Source organism: Mobula birostris, chromosome 29 (genome assembly GCF_030028105.1).
Source record: "Mobula birostris isolate sMobBir1 chromosome 29, sMobBir1.hap1, whole genome shotgun sequence".
NCBI classification, from domain to species: domain Eukaryota; kingdom Metazoa; phylum Chordata; class Chondrichthyes; order Myliobatiformes; family Myliobatidae; genus Mobula; species Mobula birostris.
The window spans coordinates 36,072,902-36,092,273 of NC_092398.1; the positions used below are offsets into that span (position 1 = coordinate 36,072,902).

At 56.8% G+C, this 19,372-nt stretch overlaps 1 protein-coding gene across 1 annotated transcript in view; it reads right to left on the bottom strand.

Moving 5' to 3' along the window:
* The window catches only part of LOC140190183 (uncharacterized), a 73,699-nt gene that overhangs the window by 45,478 nt on the left and 8,849 nt on the right, over window positions 1–19,372 (bottom strand). Inside the window, exons 5-6 of the mRNA XM_072246696.1 lie at window positions 12,517–12,669; window positions 9,885–10,082 (exon numbers count right to left, since the gene is read on the bottom strand). Coding sequence (XP_072102797.1) covers window positions 9,885–10,082; window positions 12,517–12,669 — 351 coding nt within the window. The remainder of the gene's footprint in view (window positions 1–9,884; window positions 10,083–12,516; window positions 12,670–19,372) is intronic.

The following is a 19,372-nucleotide window of genomic DNA, read 5'->3' on the forward strand; positions in this document are numbered from 1 at the left end:
GCTCAAACCCCTCCCTCACCCCCTCCCTATCTCTGTAACCCCTGCACTCCCCCCTCCTGTTCAAACCCCTCCCACCCCCTCCCTATCTCTGTAACCCCTGCACTCCCCCCCCTGTTCAAACCCCTCCCCTCACCCCCTCACTATCTTTGTAACCCCTGCACTCCCTGTCCGTCTGGTTCAAACCCCTCCCTAACTCTTTAACCCCTATACTCCCCCTCCTGTTCAAACCCCTCCCTCATCCCCTCCCTATCTCTGTAACCCCACACTCCCCCCTCCTGCTCAACACCCCTCCCTCACCCCCTCCCTATCTCTGGAAAACCTACACTCCCCCCTCCTGTTCAAACCCCTCCCTCACCCCTCCCTATCTCTGTAACCCCTACACTCCCCCCTCCTGTTCAAACCCCTCCCTATCTCTGTAACCCCTGCACTCCCCCCTCCGGTTCAAATCCCTCCCTCACCCCCTCCCTATCTCTGTAACCCCTACACGCCCCCCTCCTGTTCAAACCCCTCCCTCACCCCCTCCCTATCTCTGTAACCCCTACACTCCCCCTCCTGTTCAAACCCCTCCCTCACCCCCTCGCCTATCTCTGTAACCCCTACACTCCCCCTCCTGTTCAAACCCCTCCCTCACCCCCTCCCTATCGCTGTAACCCCTACACTCCCCCCCTCCCGTTTCAAACCCCTCCCTCACCCCCTCCCTATCTCTGTAACCGCTACACTCCCCCTCCTGTTCAAACCCCTCCCTCACCCCCTCCCTATCTCTGTAACCGCTACACTCCCCCCTCCTGTTCAAACCCCTCCTATCTCTGTAACCCCTGCACTCCCCCTCCTGTTCAAAACCCCTCCTATCTCTGTAACCCCGACACTCCCCCCCTCCTGTTCAAACCCCTCCCTCACCCCCTCCCTATCTCTGTAACCCGTGCACTCCCACCTCCTGTTCAAACCCCTCCCTCACCCCCTCACTATCTCTGTAACCCCTGCACTCCCCCTCCTGCTCAAACCCCTCCCTCACCCCCTCCCTATCTCTGTAACCCCTACACACCCCTCTCCTGTTCAAACCCCTCCCTCACCCCCCTCACTATCTTTGTAACCCCTGCACTCCCTGTCCGTCTGTTTCAAACCCCTCCCTCACCCCCTCCGTAACTCTTTAACCCCTATACTCCCCCTCCTGTTCAAACCCCTCCCTCATCCCCTCCCTATCTCTGTAACCCCCACACTCCCCCCTCCTGCTCAAACCCCTCACTCACCCCCTCCCTGATCTCTGTAACCCCTACACACCCCTCTGCTGTTCATACCCCTCCCTCACCCCCTCCCTATCTCTGTAACCCCGACACTCCCCCCTCCTGTTCAAACCCCTCCCTATCTCTGTAACCCCGACACTCCCCCCTCCTGTTCAAACCCCCTCCCTCACCCCCTCCATATCTCTGTAACCCCTGCACTCCCCCCTGCTGTTCAAACCCCTCCCTCACCCCCTGCCTATCTCTGTAACCCCTACACTCCCCCCTTCTGGTCAAACCCCTCCCTCACTCCCTCCCTATCTCTGTAACCCCAACACTCCCCCCTCCTGTTCAAACCCGCTCCCTCCCACCTCCCTATCTCTGTAACCCCTACACTCCCCCCTCCTGTTCAAACCCCCTCCCTCACCCCCTCCCTATCTCTGTAACCCCTACACTCCCCCTCCTGTTCAAACCCCTCCCTCATCCCCTCCCTATCTCTGTAACCCCCACACTCCCCCCTCCTGCTCAAACCCCTCCCTCACCCCTCTCCCTATCTCTGTAACCCCTACACACCCCTCTGCTGTTCATACCCCTCCCTCACCCCCTCCTATCTCTGTAACCCTACACTCCCCCTCCTGCTCAAACCCCTCCCTCACCCCCTCACTATCTGTGTAACCCCTGCACTCCCCTTCTGTTCAAACACCTCCCTCACCCCCTTCCTATCTCTGTAACCCCTACACTCCCCCCTCCTGTTCAAACCCCTCCCTCACCCCCTCCCTATCTCTGTAACCCCGACACTCCCCCCTCCTGTTCAAACCCCTCCCTATCCCTGTAACCCCGACACTCCCCCCTCCTGTTCACACCCCTCCCTCACCCCCTCCATATCTCTGTAACCCTACACTCCCCCTCCTGCTCAAACCCCTCCCTCACCCCCTCACTATCCTCTGTAACCCCTGCACTCCCCCTCCTGTTCAAACAACCTCCCTCACCCCCTCCCTATCTCTGTAACCCCTACACGCCCCCCTCCTGTTCAAACCCCTCCCTCACCCCCTCCCTATCTCGGTAACCCCAACACTCCCCCTCCTGTTCACACCCCTCCCTCGCCCCCTCCATATCTCTGTAACCCCTGCACTCCCCCCTGCTGTTCAAACCCTCCTCCTCACCCCCTCCCTATCTCTGTAACCCGTACACTCCCTCTCCTGTTCAAACCCCTCCCTCACTCCCTCCCTATCTCTGTAACCCCAACACTCCCCCCTCCTGTTCAAACCGCTCCCTCCCACCTCCCTATCTCTGTAACCCCTACACTCCCCCCTCCTGTTCAAACCCCTCCCTCACCCCCTCCCTATCTCTGTAACCCCTGCACTCCCCCTCCTGTTCAAACCCCTCCCTCACCACCCTCACTATCTCTGTAACCCCGACACTCCCCCCTCCTGTCAAACCCCTCCTCACCCCCTCCCTATCTCTGTAACCCCTGCACTCCCCCCTGCTGTCCAAACCCCTCCCTCACCCCCTCCCTATCTCTGTAACCGCTGCCACTCCCCCCTCCTGTTCAAACCCCTCCCTATCTCTGTAACCCCGACACTCCCCCCTCCTGTTCAAACTCCTCCCTCACCACCTCCCTGTCTCTGTAACCCCTACAACTCCCCCTCCTGTTCAAACCCCTCCCTTACCCCCTCCCTATCTCTGTAACCACTACACTCCCCCCTCTTGTTCAAACCCCTCCCTTACCCCCTCCCTATCTCTGTAACCACTACACTCCCCCCTCCTGTTCAAACCCCTCCCTCACCCCCTCCCTATCTGTGTAACCCCTGCACTCCCCCTTATGTTCAAACACCTCCCTCACCCTCTTCCTATCTCTGTAACCCCTACACTCCCCCCTCCTGTTCAAACCCCTCCCTCACCCCCTCCCTATCTCTGTAACCCCGACACTCCCCCCTCCTGTTCAAACCCCTCCCTATCCCTGTAACCCCGACACTCCCCCCTCCTGTTCACACCCTCCCTCACCCCCTCCATATCTCTGTAACCCTACACTCCCCCTCCTGCTCAAACCCCTCCCTCACCCCCTCACTATCTCTGTAACCCCTGCACTCCCCCTCCTGTTCAAACACCTCCCTCACCCCCTCCCTATCTCTGTAACCCCTACACTCCCCCCTCCTGTTCAAACCCCTCCCTCACCCCCTCCCTATCTCTGTAACCCCGACACTCCCCCCTCCTGTTCACACCCCTCCCTCACCCCCTCCATATCTCTGTAACCCCTGCACTCCCCCCTGCTGTTCAAACCCCTCCCTCACCCCCTCCCTATCTCTGTAACCCCTACACTCCCCCTCCTGTTCAAACCCCTCCCTCACTCCCTCCCTATCTCTGTAACCCCAACACTCCCCCCTCCTGTACAAACCTCTCCCTCCCACCTCCCTATCTCTGTAACCCCTACACTCCCCCCTCCTGTTCAAACCCCTCCCTCACCCCCTCCCTATCTCTGTAACCCCTGCACTCCCCCTCCTGTTCAAACCCCTCCCTCACCCCCTCACTATCTCTGTAACCCCGACACTCCCCCCTCCTGTCAAACCCCTCCCTCACCCCCTCCCTATCTCTGTAACCCCTGCACTCCCCCCTGCTGTTCAAACCCCTCCCTCACCCCCTCCCTATCTCTGTAACCGCTGCACTCCCCCCTCCTGTTCAAACCCCTCCCTATCTCTGTAACCCCGACACTCCCCCCTCCTGTTCAAACTCCTCCCTCACCACCTCCCTGTCTCTGTAACCCCTACACTCCCCCTCCTGTTCAAACCCCTCCCTTACCCCCTCCCTATCTCTGTAACCACTACACTCCCCCCTCCTGTTCAAACCCCTCCCTTACCCCCTCCCTATCTCTGTAACCACTACACTCCCCGCTCCTGTTCAAACCCCTCCCTCACCCCCTCCCTATCTCTGTAACCGCTACACTCCCCCCTCCTGTTCAAACCCCTCCCTATCTCTGTAACCCCTGCACTCCCCCCTCCTGTTCAAACCACTCCCTCACCCCCTCCCTATCTCTGTAACCGTACACTCCCCCTCCTGCTCAAACCCCTCCCACACCCTCTCCCTATCTCTGTAACCCCTGCACTCCCCCCTCCTGTTCAAACCCCTCCCTCACCCCTCCCTATCTCTGTAACCCGTGCACTCCCCCCTCCTGTTCAAACCCCTCCCTCACCCCCTCACTATCTCTGTAACCCCTGCACTCCCCCTCCTGCTCAAACCCCTCCCTCACCCCCTCCCTATCTCTGTAACCCCTGCACTCCCCCCTCCTGTTCAAACCCCTCCCACCCCCTCCCTATCTCTGTAACCCCTGCACTCCCCCCCCTGTTCAAACCCCTCCCTCACCCCCTCACTATCTTTGTAACCCCTGCACTCCCTGTCCGTCTGTTCAAACCCCTCCCTAACTCTTTAACCCCTATACTCCCCCTCCTGTTCAAACCCCTCCCTCATCCCCTCCCTATCTCTGTAACCCCCACACTCCCCCCTCCTGCTCAAACCCCTCCCTCACCCCCTCCCTATCTCTGTAAAACCTACACTCCCCCCTCCTGTTCAAACCCCTCCCTCACCCCCTCCCTATCTCTGTAACCCCTACACTCCCCCCTCCTGTTCAAACCCCTCCCTATCTCTGTAACCCCTGCACTCCCCCCTCCTGTTCAAACCCCTCCCTCACCCCCTCCCTATCTCTGTAACCCCTACACTCCCCCTCCTGTTCAAACCCCTCCCTCACCCCCTCCCTATCTCTGTAACCCCTACACTCCCCCTCCTGTTCAAACCCCTCCCTCACCCCCTCCCTATCTCTGTAACCCCTACACTCCCCCCTCCCGTTCAAACCCCTCCCTCACCCCCTCCCTATCTCTGTAACCGCTACACTCCCCCCTCCTGTTCAAACCCCTCCCTCACCCCCTCCCTATCTCTGTAACCGCTACACTCCCCCCTCCTGTTCAAACCCCTCCCTATCTCTGTAACCCCTGCACTCCCCCCTCCTGTTCAAACCCCTCCCTCATCCCCTCCCTATCTCTGTAACCCCTGCACTCCCCCCTCCTGTTCAAACCCCTCCCTCACCCCCTCCCTATCTCTGTAACCCCTGCACTCCCCCCTCCTGTTCAAACCCCTCCCTCACCCCCTCCCTATGTCTGTAACCCCTACACTCCCCCCTCCTGTTCAAACCCCTCCCTCTCCCCTCACTATCTCTGTAACCCCTGCACTCCCTGTCCGTCTGTTCAAACCCCTCCCTCACCCCCTCCCTAACTCTTTAACCCCTACACTCCCCCTCCTGTTCAAACCCCTCCCTCATCCCCTCCCTATCTCTGTAACCCCTACACTCCCCCCTCCTGTTCAAACCCCTCCCTCACCCCCTCCCTATCTCTCTATCCCCTACACTTCCCCCTCCTGCTCAAACCCCTCCCTCACCCCCTATCTCTGTAACCCCGACACTCCCCCCTCCTGTTGAAACCCCTCCCTATCTCTGTTACCCTGACACTCCCCCCTCCTGTTCAAACCCCGCCCAATCTCTGTAACCCCGACACTCCCACCTCCTGTTTAAACCCCTCCCTCACCCCCTCCCTATCTCTGTAACCCCTGCACTCCCCCCTCCTGTTCAAACCCCTCCCTCATCCCCTCCCTATCTCTGTAACCCCTGCACTCCCCCCTCCTGTTCAAACCCCTCCCTCACCCCGTCCCTATCTCTGTAACACCTGCACTCCCCTCTCCTGTTCAAACCCCTCCCTCACCCCCTCCCTATCTCTGTAACCCCGACACTCCCCCCTCCTGTTCAAACCCCTCCCTATCTTTGTAACCCCGACACTCCCCCCTCCTGTTCAAACCCCTCCCTATCTCTGTAACCCCGACACTCCCCCCTCCTGTTCAAACCCCTCCCTATCTCTGTAACCCCGACACTCCCCCCTCCTGTTCAAACCCCTCCCTCACCCCCTCCCTATCTCTGTAACCCGTGCACTCCCCCCTCCTGTTCAAACCCCTCCCTCACCCCCTCACTATCTCTGTAACCCCTGCACTCCCCCCCTGCTCAAACCCCTCCCTCACCCCCTCCCTATCTCTGTAACCCCTACACACCCCCCTTCTGTTCAAACCCCTCCCTCACTCCCTCCCTATCTCTGTAACCCCAACACTCCCCCCTCCTGTTCAAACCGCTCCCTCCCACCTCCCTATCTCTGTAACCCCTACACTCCCCCCTCCTGTTCAAACCCCTCCCTCACCCGCTCCCTATCTCTGTAACCCCTACACTCCCCCTCCTGTTCAAACCCCTCCCTCATCCCCTCCCTATCTCTGTAACCCCCAGACTCCCCCCTCCTGCTCAAACCCCTCCCTCACCCCCTCCCTATCTCTGTAACCCCTACACACCCCTCTGCTGTTCATACCCCTCCCTCACCCCCTCCCTATCTCTGTAACCCTACACTCCCCCTCCTGGTCAAACCCCTCCCTCACCCCCTCACTATCTGTGTAACCCCTGCACTCCCCCTTCTGTTCAAACACCTCCCTCACCCCCTTCCTATCTCTGTAACCCCTACACTCCCCCCTCCTGTTCAAACCCCTCCCTCACCCCCTCCCTATCTCTGTAACCCCGACACTCCCCCCTCCTGTTCACACCCCTCCCTCACCCCCTCCATATCTCTGTAACCCTACACTCCCCCTCCTGCTCAAACCCCTCCCTCACCCCCTCACTATCTCTGTAACCCCTGCACTCCCCCTCCTGTTCAAACACCTCCCTCACCCCCTCCCTATCTCTGTAACCCCTACACTCCCCCCTCCTGTTCAAACCCCTCCCTCACCCCCTCCCTATCTCTGTAACCCCGACACTCCCCCCTCCTGTTCACACCCCTCCCTCACCCCCTCCATATCTCTGTAACCCCTGCACTCCCCCCTGCTGTTGAAACCCCTCCCTCACCCCCTCCCTATCTCTGTAACCCCTACACTCCCCCTCCTGTTCAAACCCCTCCCTCACTCCCTCCCTATCTCTGTAACCCCAACACTCCCCCCTCCTGTTCAAACCTCTCCCTCCCACCTCCCTATCTCTGTAACCCCTACACTCCCCCCTCCTGTTCAAACCCCTCCCTCACCCCCTCCCTATCTCTGTAACCCCAACACTCCCCCCTCCTGTTCAAACCTCTCCCTCCCACCTCCCTATCTCTGTAACCCCTACACTCCCCCCTCCTGTTCAAACCCCTCCCTCACCCCCTCCCTATCTCTGTAACCTTTGCACTCCCCCTCCTGTTCAAACCCCTCCCTCACCCCCTCACTATCTCTGTAACCCCGACACTCCCCCCTCCTGTCAAACCCCTCCCTCACCCCCTCCCTATCTCTGTAACCCCTGCACTCCCCCCTGCTGTTCAAACCCCTCCCTCACCCCCTCCCTATCTCTGTAACCCCTGCACTCCCCCCTCCTGTTCAAACCCCTCCCTGTCTCTGTAACCCCGACACTCCCCCCTCCTGTTCAAACCCCTCCCTCACCCCCTCCATATCTCTGTAACCCCTGCACTCCCCCCTCCTGTTCAAACCCCTCCCTATCTCTGTAACCCCGACACTCCCCCCTCCTGTTCACACCCCTCCCTCACCCCCTCCATATCTCTGTAACCCCTGCACTCCCCCCTGCTGTGTGAAACCCCTCCCTCACCCCCTCCCTATCTCTGTAACCCCTACACTCCCCCTCCTGTTCAAACCCCTCCCTCACTCCCTCCCTATCTCTGTAACCCCAACACTCCCCCCTCCTGTTCAAACCTCTCCCTCCCACCTCCCTATCTCTGTAACCCCTACACTCCCCCCTCCTGTTCAAACCCCTCCCTCACCCCCTCCCTATCTCTGTAACCCCAACACTCCCCCCTCCTGTTCAAACCTCTCCCTCCCACCTCCCTATCTCTGTAACCCCTACACTCCCCCCTCCTGTTCAAACCCCTCCCTCACCCCCTCCCTATCTCTGTAACCTTTGCACTCCCCCTCCTGTTCAAACCCCTCCCTCACCCCCTCACTATCTCTGTAACCCCGACACTCCCCCCTCCTGTCAAACCCCTCCCTCACCCCCTCCCTATCTCTGTAACCCCTGCACTCCCCCCTGCTGTTCAAACCCCTCCCTCACCCCCTCCCTATCTCTGTAACCCCTGCACTCCCCCCTCCTGTTCAAACCCCTCCCTGTCTCTGTAACCCCGACACTCCCCCCTCCTGTTCAAACCCCTCCCTCACCCCCTCCATATCTCTGTAACCCCTGCACTCCCCCCTCCTGTTCAAACCCCTCCCTCACCCCCTCCCTATCTCTGTTAACACTACACTCCCCCCTCCTGTTGAAACCCCTCCCTCACCCCCTCCCTATCTCTGTAACCACTACACTCCCCCCTCCTGTTCAAACCCCTCCCTCACCCCCTCCCTATCTCTGTAACCGCTACACTCCCCCGTCCTGTTCAAACCCCTCCCTATCTCTGTAACCCCTGCACTCCCCCCTCCTGTTCAAACCCCTCCCTCACCCCCTCCCTATCTCTGTAACCGTACACTCCCCCTCCTGCTCAAACCCCTCCCACACCCTCTCCCTATCTCTGTAACCCCTGCACTCCCCCCTCCTGTTCAAACCCCTCCCTCACCCCTCCCTATCTCTGTAACCCGTGCACTCCCCCCTCCTGTTCAAACCCCTCCCTCACCCCCTCTCTATCTCTGTAACCCCTGTACTCCCCCTCCTGCTCAAACCCCTCCCTCACCCCCTCCCTATCTCTGTAACCCCTGCACTCCCCCCTCCTGTTCAAACCCCTCCCACCCCCTCCCTATCTCTGTAACCCCTGCACTCCCCCCTCCTGTTCAAACCCCTCCCTCACCCCCTCCCTATCTCTGTAACCCCCACACTCCCCCCTCCTGCTCAAACCCCTCCCTCACCCCCTCCCTATCTCTGTAACCCTACACTCCCCCTCCTGCTCAAACCCCTCCTTCACCCCCTCACTATCTCTGTAACCCCTGCACTCCCCCTCCTGTTCAAACACCTCCCTCACCCCCTTCCTAACTCTGTAACCCCTACACTCCCCCCTCCTGTTCAAACCCCTCCCTCACCCCCTCCCTATCTCTGTAACCCCTACACTCCCCCCTCCTGTTCAAACCCCTCCCTCACCCCCTCCCTATCTCTGTAACCCCTACACACCCTCCTCCAGTTCAAATCCATCCCTCACCCCCTCCCTATCTCTGTAACCCCTACACTCCCCCCTCCTGTTCAAACCCCTCCCTCACCCCCTCCCTATCTCTGTAACCCCTACACACCCTGCTCCAGTTCAAACCCCTCCCTCACCCCCTCCCTATCTCTGTAACCCCTACACTCCCCCCTCCTGTTCAAACTCCTCCCTCACCACCTCCCTGTCTCTGTAACCCCTACACTCCCCCTCCTGTTCAAACCCCTCCCTCACCCGTGTCCTCCATCTGTGCCTTGTGCCTCTCGTAATCTTATAAACCTCTCTCAGATCTCCCCTCAGCCTCTGTCACTCCAGAGAAAACAACCCAAGTTTGTCCACCCTCTCCTCGTAGCTCACAGCCTCTAATCCAGGCAGCACCCTGGTGAACGTCGTCTGCCCCCTCTCCAACGCCCCCCCACCCTTCCTGTAATGGGGCGACCACAGACTTTTACAGAGCTTCCCAACTCTTGGACTCTACGTCCCGACCGTACACCTTCATTACCACCCTGTGTCTGTCCGGGACACTCTGTGACAATCTCCCGGAGGTCGTGAGGAATCAGTGTGAGGGAGTGCAGGGAACTGGAGTCTTTGCAGTGACATACCGTCCCAGAGAGGAGATCCAAGATTATCTCGTAGAAGCTGACAAGCCCAGGGTTTCTGTAATCATATCGGCTGCAGTTTCCCGGAGGTAATGGAGTGTCTGAAACGGGAGCAGAGAGACTGACGAGTTGCAGAGAGGGAGAGTCCCACCCTCCAAAATTCAGCACTCCTTCCCTCCCCAAGATCAACTGGGGAGGAGGGAAAATCCTCTCGGAAACCCAGGACAGTGCGTGGGGAGAGGTGAGAGGGCAGCACAAAGGTCAGGACAGTGCGTGGGGAGAGGTGAGAGGGCAGCACAAAGGTCAGGACAGTGCGTGGGGAGAGGTGAGAGGGTAGCACAAAGGTCAGGACAGTGCGTGGGGAGAGGTGAGAGGGCAGCAGAAAGGTCAGGACAGTGCGTGGGGAGAGGTGAGAGGGTAGCACAAAGGTCAGGACAGTGCGTGGGGAGAGGTGAGAGGGCAGCACAAAGGTCAGGACAGTGCGTGGGGAGAGGTGAGAGGGCAGCACAAAGGTCAGGACAGTGCGTGGGGAGAGGTGAGAGGGCAGCACAAAGGTCAGGACAGTGCGTGGGGAGAGGTGAGAGGGCAGCACAAAGGTCAGGACAGTGCGTGGGGAGAGGTGAAAGGGCAGCACAAAGGTCAGGACAGTGCGTGGGGAGAGGTGAGAGGGCAGCACAAAGGTCAGGACAGTGCGTGGGGAGAGGTGAGAGGGCAGCACAAAGGTCAGGACAGTGCGTGGGGAGAGGTGAGAGGGCAGCACAAAGGTCAGGACAGTGCGTGGGGAGAGGTGAGAGGGTAGCACAAAGGTCAGGACAGTGCGTGGGGAGAGGTGAGAGGGCAGCACAAAGGTCAGGACAGTGCGTGGGGAGAGGTGAGAGGGCAGCACAAAGGTCAGGACAGTGCGTGGGGAGAGGTGAGAGGGCAGCAGAAAGGTTTGTGGAGTTGTGGACGGTGTACAAGGTTGTCGTGGGTTACGATGGGACACTGACAGGGTGCAGGGCAGTTTATCCCACAGTCCAGCTCTCTACACCCGTGACTGTGTGGCTAGGCAGGGTTCAAATGACATCTACAAATCTGCCAATGAATTTGCTGTTCACACACTTTCAGATGAGAAGGCTTACAGGAGCAAGATAGATCAGCTGGTCAAGGGGTGTCATAACAACCCCCTCGTACTCAGCGTCAGTAAGAGCAAGGGATTGACTGGACTGCAGGCAGGGGAACTTGAGGGAACATACACCAGTCCTCATCGAGGGATCAGAAGTGGAAAGGGTGAGCAGTTTCTCGTTCCGGGTGTCAACATCCCAACCTATCAATGCAGCTACAAAGAACGCAAGACAGCGGCTACATCCTATTTGGAGTTTGAGAAGTGTTTAGGGAGACTTGGAATGTCACCAAAGACCCTCACAAATTTCTACAGATGTACGGTGGAGGGCATTCTGACTGGCTGCTTCACAGTCTGGGACGGAGGGACCACTGCACAGGACTGGAAAAGGCTGCAGAAAGTTGTAAACTCATCATGGGCACTCGCCTCCCCAGCATTGGGGACATCTTCAGAAGGCAATATCCTTCATTGAGGACCCCCAACACCCAGGACATGCCCTCTTCTCATTGTTCCCATCAGGGAGGAGGTACAGGAGCCTGAAGACACTCACTCAGTGATTCAGGAACAGCTTCTTCCCCTTTGCCATCGATTTCTGAATGGACATTAAACCCATGGACACTACAAACTATTTATTTCCTTTTTTTTTTCACTCTCTTTCTGCACTACTTAATTAATTACAATATCTACATATCTGCAAGTATTTCTTATTGTAATTTAAAAGTTTTATTATGTATGTGCAGTAATATACAGTAATTTATGTACCATAATATATGGTCATGTGTGTATGGTAATCTACGTACAGCAATTTACCTATGGTAATGTAGGTATGGTAATATGTGTACAGTAATTTACGTATGCCAAAATACTACTGCCAAAAGTCAATAAATGTCATGTGTCAGTGATATTAAACCCGATTCTGAGTCCTTCATGATTAGCATAACGCTTTACAGCACCAGCGACGCAGGTTCAATTCCCGTCGCTGTACGTAAGGAGATTGAGAGTGTGTGGGTTTCCTCTCAAGTGTCACGTTAACACATTAACTGGTCACGTGGGAGTAACTGGACTGTGGGTTCATTGGGTCAGAAGGGCCAGTTACTGGCCATATCTGTAAATAAGGAGGGGCTGGTTATGCTGCTATATCTCACAATAATTAAAAAGTAGAGCTGGGCTGAGAAGTGACAGATGGAAAAGTGGGAAGTGATTCACTTTGGGGGGTGGGGCGATGTCAGAAGTAGTTTTTATTCCGCTGGGGGCGTGGAATACCCTGACAGGGTGGTGGTAAAGGCAGATACATGAAGGACATTGAAGAGGCTCTTGGAGGGATGATAGAACAATGGAGGCTGTGTGAGACGGAAAGGTTAGACGAGGCAACATCCCACCCTACTGAAACTCGACACACTCTCTCACACCTCCCCCTCAGAGACAGGACATACCCAGGGGGCTCACAGCGTCAGAAGACTGCTTGGTTGTGTAGATGATGACGGGGGTGACTACCAGAGCGAAGAGCAGCAGAGAGACGCAGAAGTTCAGGGCAATCAGGAAGCGGTGGATGCTGAAGTAGGAACGGATGCCTGTCCCGAAATGGCCTGTGGACAGGGAGTTAGAGTGGGTTTACCATCAAGGTGACCGGGTCACAACAACATACAGCACAGAAACAGGCTCGATGGCTCTGTGAGAGACCCAAATGAATGCTGTAGGGCCACACAATATCCTTCTCCCTCCATTCCCCTCCACAACCTCCATCTCCCTCCGTTCCCCGTACACAATGTCCATCTCCCTCCGTTCCCCTCCACAACCTCCATCTCCCTCCATTCCCCTCCACAATGTCCATCTCCCTCCATTCCCCGTACACAACATCCATCTCCCTCCGTTCCCCTCCACAATGTCCATCTCCCTCCGTTCCCCTCCACAACCTCCATCTCCCTCCATTCCCCTCCACAATATCCTTCTCCCTCCATTCCCCTCCACAACATCCATCTCCCTCCGTTCCCCTCCACAAGGACGATCTCCCTCAGTTCCCTTCCACAACCTCCATCTCCCTCCATTCCCCTCCACAATATCCTTCTCCCTCCATTCCCCTCCACAACATCCATCTCCCTCCGTTCCCCTCCACAACCTCCATCTCCCTCCATTCCCCTCCACAATATCCTTCTCCCTCCATTCCCCTCCACAACATCCATCTCCCTCCGTTCCCCTCCACAACCTCCATCTCCTTCCATTCCCCTCCACAATATCCTTCTCCCTCCATTCCCCTCCACAACATCCATCTCCCTCCGTTCCCCTCCACAAGGACGATCTCCCTCAGTTCCCTTCCACAACCTCCATCTCCCTCCATTCCCCTCCACAATATCCTTCTCCCTCCATTCCCCTCCACAACATCCATCTCCCTCCGTTCCCCTCCACAACCTCCATCTCCCTCCATTCCCCTCCACAATATCCTTCTCCCTCCATTCCCCTCCACAACATCCATCTCCCTCCGTTCCCCTCCACAACCTCCATCTCCCTCCATTCCCCTCCACAATATCCTTCTCCCTCCATTCCCCTCCACAACATCCATCTCCCTCCGTTCCCCTCCACAAGGACGATCTCCCTCAGTTCCCTTCCACAACCTCCATCTCCCTCCATTCCCCTCCACAATATCCTTCTCCCTCCATTCCCCTCCACAACATCCATCTCCCTCCGCTCCCCTCCACAACCTCCATCTCCCTCCATTCCCCTCCACAATATCCTTCTCCCTCCATTCCCCTCCACAACATCCATCTCCCTCCGTTCCCCTCCACAACCTCCATCTCCTTCCATTCCCCTCCACAATATCCTTCTCCCTCCATTCCCCTCCACAACATCCATCTCCCTCCGTTCCCCTCCACAAGGACGATCTCCCTCAGTTCCCTTCCACAACCTCCATCTCCCTCCATTCCCCTCCACAATATCCTTCTCCCTCCATTCCCCTCCACAACATCCATCTCCCTCCGTTCCCCTCCACAACCTCCATCTCCCTCCATTCCCCTCCACAATATCCTTCTCCCTCCATTCCCCTCCACAACATCCATCTCCCTCCGTTCCCCTCCACAACCTCCATCTCCCTCCATTCCCCTCCACAATATCCTTCTCCCTCCATTCCCCTCCACAACATCCATCTCCCTCCGTTCCCCTCCACAAGGACGATCTCCCTCAGTTCCCTTCCACAACCTCCATCTCCCTCCATTCCCCTCCACAATGTCCATCTCCCTCCATTCCCCGTACACAATATCCATCTCCCTCCATTCCCCGTACACAATGTCCATCTCCCTCCATTCCCCGTACACAATGTCCATCTCCCTCCATTCCCTGTACACAATGTCCATCTCCCTCCGTTCCCCATAGACAATGTCCATCTCCCTCCATTCCCCGTACACAATGTCCATCTCCCTCCGCTCCCCGTACACAATGTCCATCTCCCTCCGTTCCCCGTACACAATGTCCATCTCCCTCCATTCCCCGTTCACAATATCCATCTCCCTCCGTTCCCCTCCACAATATCCATCTCCCTCCATTCCCCTCCACAACCTCCATCTCCCTCCATTCCCCTCCACAAGGACGATCTCCCTCAGTTCCCTTCCACAATGTCCATCTCCCTCCATTCCCCTCCACAACATCCATCTCCCTCCGCTCCCCACAACGTCCATCTCCCTCTGTTCCACTCCACAATGTCCATCTCCCTCTGTTCCCCATACACAATGTCCATCTCCTTCCGTTCCCCTCCACTACGTCCATCTCCCTCCGTTCCCCATACACAACGTCCATCTCCCTCCGTCCCCCTCCACAACGTCCATCTCCCTCCGTTCCCCATACACAACGTCCATCTCCCTCCGTTCCCCTCCACAACCTCCATCTCCCTCCGTTCCCCTCCACAATGTCCATCTCCCTCCGTTCCCGGTACACAATGTCTATCTCCCTCCGTTCCCCGTTCACAATATCCATCTCCCTCCATTCCCCTCCACAACCTCCATCTCCCTCCGTTCCCCTCCACAAGGACGATCTCCCTCAGTTCCCTTCCACAATGTCCATCTCCCTCCGTTCCCCACAACATCCATCTCCCTCTGTTCCACTCCACAACGTCCATCTCCCTCCGTTCCACTCCACAACGTCCATCTCCCTCTGTTCCACTCCACAACGTCCATCTCCCTCTGTTCCACTCCACAATGTCCATCTCCCTCCGTTCCCCGTACACAATATCCATCTCCCTCCATTCCCCGTACACAATGTCCATCTCCCTCCATTCCCCGTACACAATGTCCATCTCCCTCCATTCCCTGTACACAATGTCCATCTCCCTCCGTTCCCCATACACAATGTCCATCTCCCTCCATTCCACATACACAATGTCCATCTCCCTCCATTCCCCGTACACAATGTCCATCTCCCTCCGTTTCCCCTACACAACGTCCATCTCCCTCCATTCCCCGTACACAATGTCCATCTCCCTCCGCTCCCCATACACAATGTCCATCTCCCTCCGTTCCCCATACACAATGTCCATCTCCCTCCGTTCCCCGTACACAATGTCCATCTCCCTCCGTTCCCCGTACCCAATGTCCATCTCCCTCCGTTCCCCGTACCCAATGTCCATCTCCCTCCGTTCCCCGTACACAATGTCCATCTCCCTCCGTTCCCCATACACAATGTCCATCTCCCTCCATTCCCCATACACAATGTCCATCTCCCTCCATTCCCCGTACACAATGTCCATCTCCCTCCGTTCCCCGTACACAATGTCCATCTCCCTCCATTCCCCGTACACAATGTCCATCTCCCTCCATTCCCTGTACACAATGTCCATCTCCCTCCGTTCCCCATACACAATGTCCATCTCCCTCCATTCCACATACACAATGTCCATCTCCCTCCATTCCCCGTACACAATGTCCATCTCCCTCCGTTTCCCCTACACAACGTCCATCTCCCTCCATTCCCCGTACACAATGTCCATCTCCCTCCGCTCCCCATACACAATGTCCATCTCCCTCCGTTCCCCGTACCCAATGTCCATCTCCCTCCGTTCCCCGTACCCAATGTCCATCTCCCTCCGTTCCCCGTACACAATGTCCATCTCCCTCCATTCCCCGTACACAATGTCCATCTCCCTCCATTCCCCGTACACAATGTCCATCTCCCTCCATTCCCTGTACACAATGTCCATCTCCCTCCGTTCCCCATAGACAATGTCCATCTCCCTCCGTTCCCCGTACACAATGTCCATCTCCCTCCGTTCCCCGTACACAATGTCCATCTCCCTCCATTCCCCGTTCACAATATCCATCTCCCTCCGTTCCCCTCCGCAATATCCATCTCCCTCCATTCCCCTCCACAACCTCCATCTCCCTCCATTCCCCTCCACAAGGACGATCTCCCTCAGTTCCCTTCCACAATGTCCATCTCCCTCCATTCCCCTCCACAACATCCATCTCCCTCCGCTCCCCACAACGTCCATCTCCCTCTGTTCCACTCCACAATGTCCATCTCCCTCTGTTCCCCATACACAATGTCCATCTCCTTCCGTTCCCCTCCACTACGTCCATCTCCCTCCGTTCCCCATACACAACGTCCATCTCCCTCCGTCCCACTCCACAACGTCCATCTCCCTCCGTTCCCCATACACAACGTCCATCTCCCTCCGTTCCCCGTACACAATGTCCATCTCCCTCCATTCCCCTCCACAACATCCATCTCCCTCCGCTCCCCACAACGTCCATCTCCCTCTGTTCCACTCCACAATGTCCATCTCCCTCTGTTCCCCATACACAATGTCCATCTCCTTCCGTTCCCCTCCACTACGTCCATCTCCCTCCGTTCCCCATACACAACGTCCATCTCCCTCCGTCCCCCTCCACAACGTCCATCTCCCTCCGTTCCCCATACACAACGTCCATCTCCCTCCGTTCCCCTCCACAACCTCCATCTCCCTCCGTTCCCCTCCACAATGTCCATCTCCCTCCGTTCCCGGTACACAATGTCTATCTCCCTCCGTTCCCCGTTCACAATATCCATCTCCCTCCATTCCCCTCCACAACCTCCATCTCCCTCCGTTCCCCTCCACAAGGACGATCTCCCTCAGTTCCCTTCCACAATGTCCATCTCCCTCCGTTCCCCACAACGTCCATCTCCCTCTGTTCCACTCCACAACGTCCATCTCCCTCCGTTCCACTCCACAACGTCCATCTCCCTCTGTTCCACTCCACAACGTCCATCTCCCTCTGTTCCACTCCACAATGTCCATCTCCCTCTGTTCCACTCCACAATGTCCATCTCCCTCCGTTCCCCGTACACAATGTCCATCTCCCTCCATTCCCTGTACACAATGTCCATCTCCCTCCGTTCCCCGTACACAACGTCCATCTCCCTCCATTCCCCATACACAATGTCCATCTCCCTCCATTCCCCGTACACAATGTCCATCTCCCTCCGTTCCCCATACACAATGTCCATCTCCCTCCGTTCCCTGTACACAATGTCCATCTCCCTCCATTCCCCGTACACAATGTCCATCTCCCTCCATTCCCCGTACACAATGTCCATCTCCCTCCATTCCCTGTACACAATGTCCATCTCCCTCCGTTCCCCATAGACAATGTCCATCTCCCTCCGTTCCCCGTACACAATGTCCATCTCCCTCCATTCCCCGTACACAATGTCCATCTCCCTCCATTGCCCATACACAATGTCCATCTCCCTCCATTCCCCATACACAATGTCCATCTCCCTCCGTTCCCCACACACAATGTCCATCTCCCTCCATTCCCCGTACACAATGTCCATCTCCCTCCGTTCCCGCTACACAATGTCCATCTCCCTCCGTTCCCCATACACAATGTCCATCTCCCTCCGTTCCCTGTACACAATGTCCATCTCCCTCCGTTCCCCATACACAATGTCCATCTCCCTCCGTTCCCCGTACACAATGTCCATCTCCCTCCGTTCCCCTTACACAATGTCCATCTCCCTCCGTTCCCCGTACACAATGTCCATCTCCCTCCGTTCCCCGTACACAATGTCCATCTCCCTCCATTCCCCGTACACAATGTTCATCTCCCTCCGTTCCCCGTACACAATGTCCATCTCACTCCGTTCCACATACACAATGTCCATCTCCCTCCATTCCCCGTATACAATGTCCATCTCCCTCCGTTCCCCATACACAATGTCCATCTCCCTCCGTTCCCCGTACACAATGTCCATCTCCCTCCATTCCCCGTACACAATGTCCATCTCCCTCCGTTCCCCGTACACAATGTCCATCTCCCTCCGTTCCCTGTACACAATGTCCATCTCCCTCCGTTCCCCGTACACAATGTCCATCTCCCTCCATTCCCCATACACAATGTCCATCTCCCTCCATTCCCCGTTCACAATGTCCATCTCCCTCCATTCCCGGTACACAATGTCCATCTCCCTCCATTCCACATACACAATGTCCATCTCCCTCCATTCCCTGTACACAATGTCCATCTCCCTCCGTTCCCCGTACACAATGTCCATCTCCCTCCAGTCCCCGTACACAATGTCCATCTCCCTCCATTCCCCATACACAATGTCCATCTCCCTCCGTTCCCCATACACAATGTCCATCTCCCTCCATTCCCCGTACACAATGTCCATCTCCCTCCATTCCCCGTACACAATGTCCACCTCCCTCCATTCCCCGTTCACAATGTCCATCTCCCTCCATTCCCCATACACAATGTCCATCTCCCTCCGTTCCCCGTACACAATGTCCATCTCCCTCCATTCCCCGTACACAATGTCCATCTCCCTCCGTTCCCCGTACACAATGTCCACCTCCCTCCATTCCCCATACACAATGTCCATCTCCCTCCATTCCCCGTACACAATGTCCATCTCCCTCCGTTCCCCGTACCCAATGTCCATCTCCCTCCGTTCCCCGTACGCAATGTCCATCTCCCTCCGTTCCCCGTACACAATGTCCATCTCCCTCCATTCCCCGTACACAATGTCCATCTCCCTCCATTCCCCATACACAATGTCCATCTCCCTCCATTCCACATACACAATGTCCATCTCCCTCCATTCCACATACACAATGTCCATCTCCCTCCATTCCCTGTACACAATGTCCATCTCCCTCCGTTCCCCGTACACAATGTCCATCTCCCTCCGTTCCCCGTACACAATGTCCATCTCCCTCCATTCCCCGTACACAATGTCCATCTCCCTCCATTCCCTGTACACAATGTCCATCTCCCTCCATTCCCCGTACACAATGTCCATCTCCCTGCGTTCCCCGTACACAAT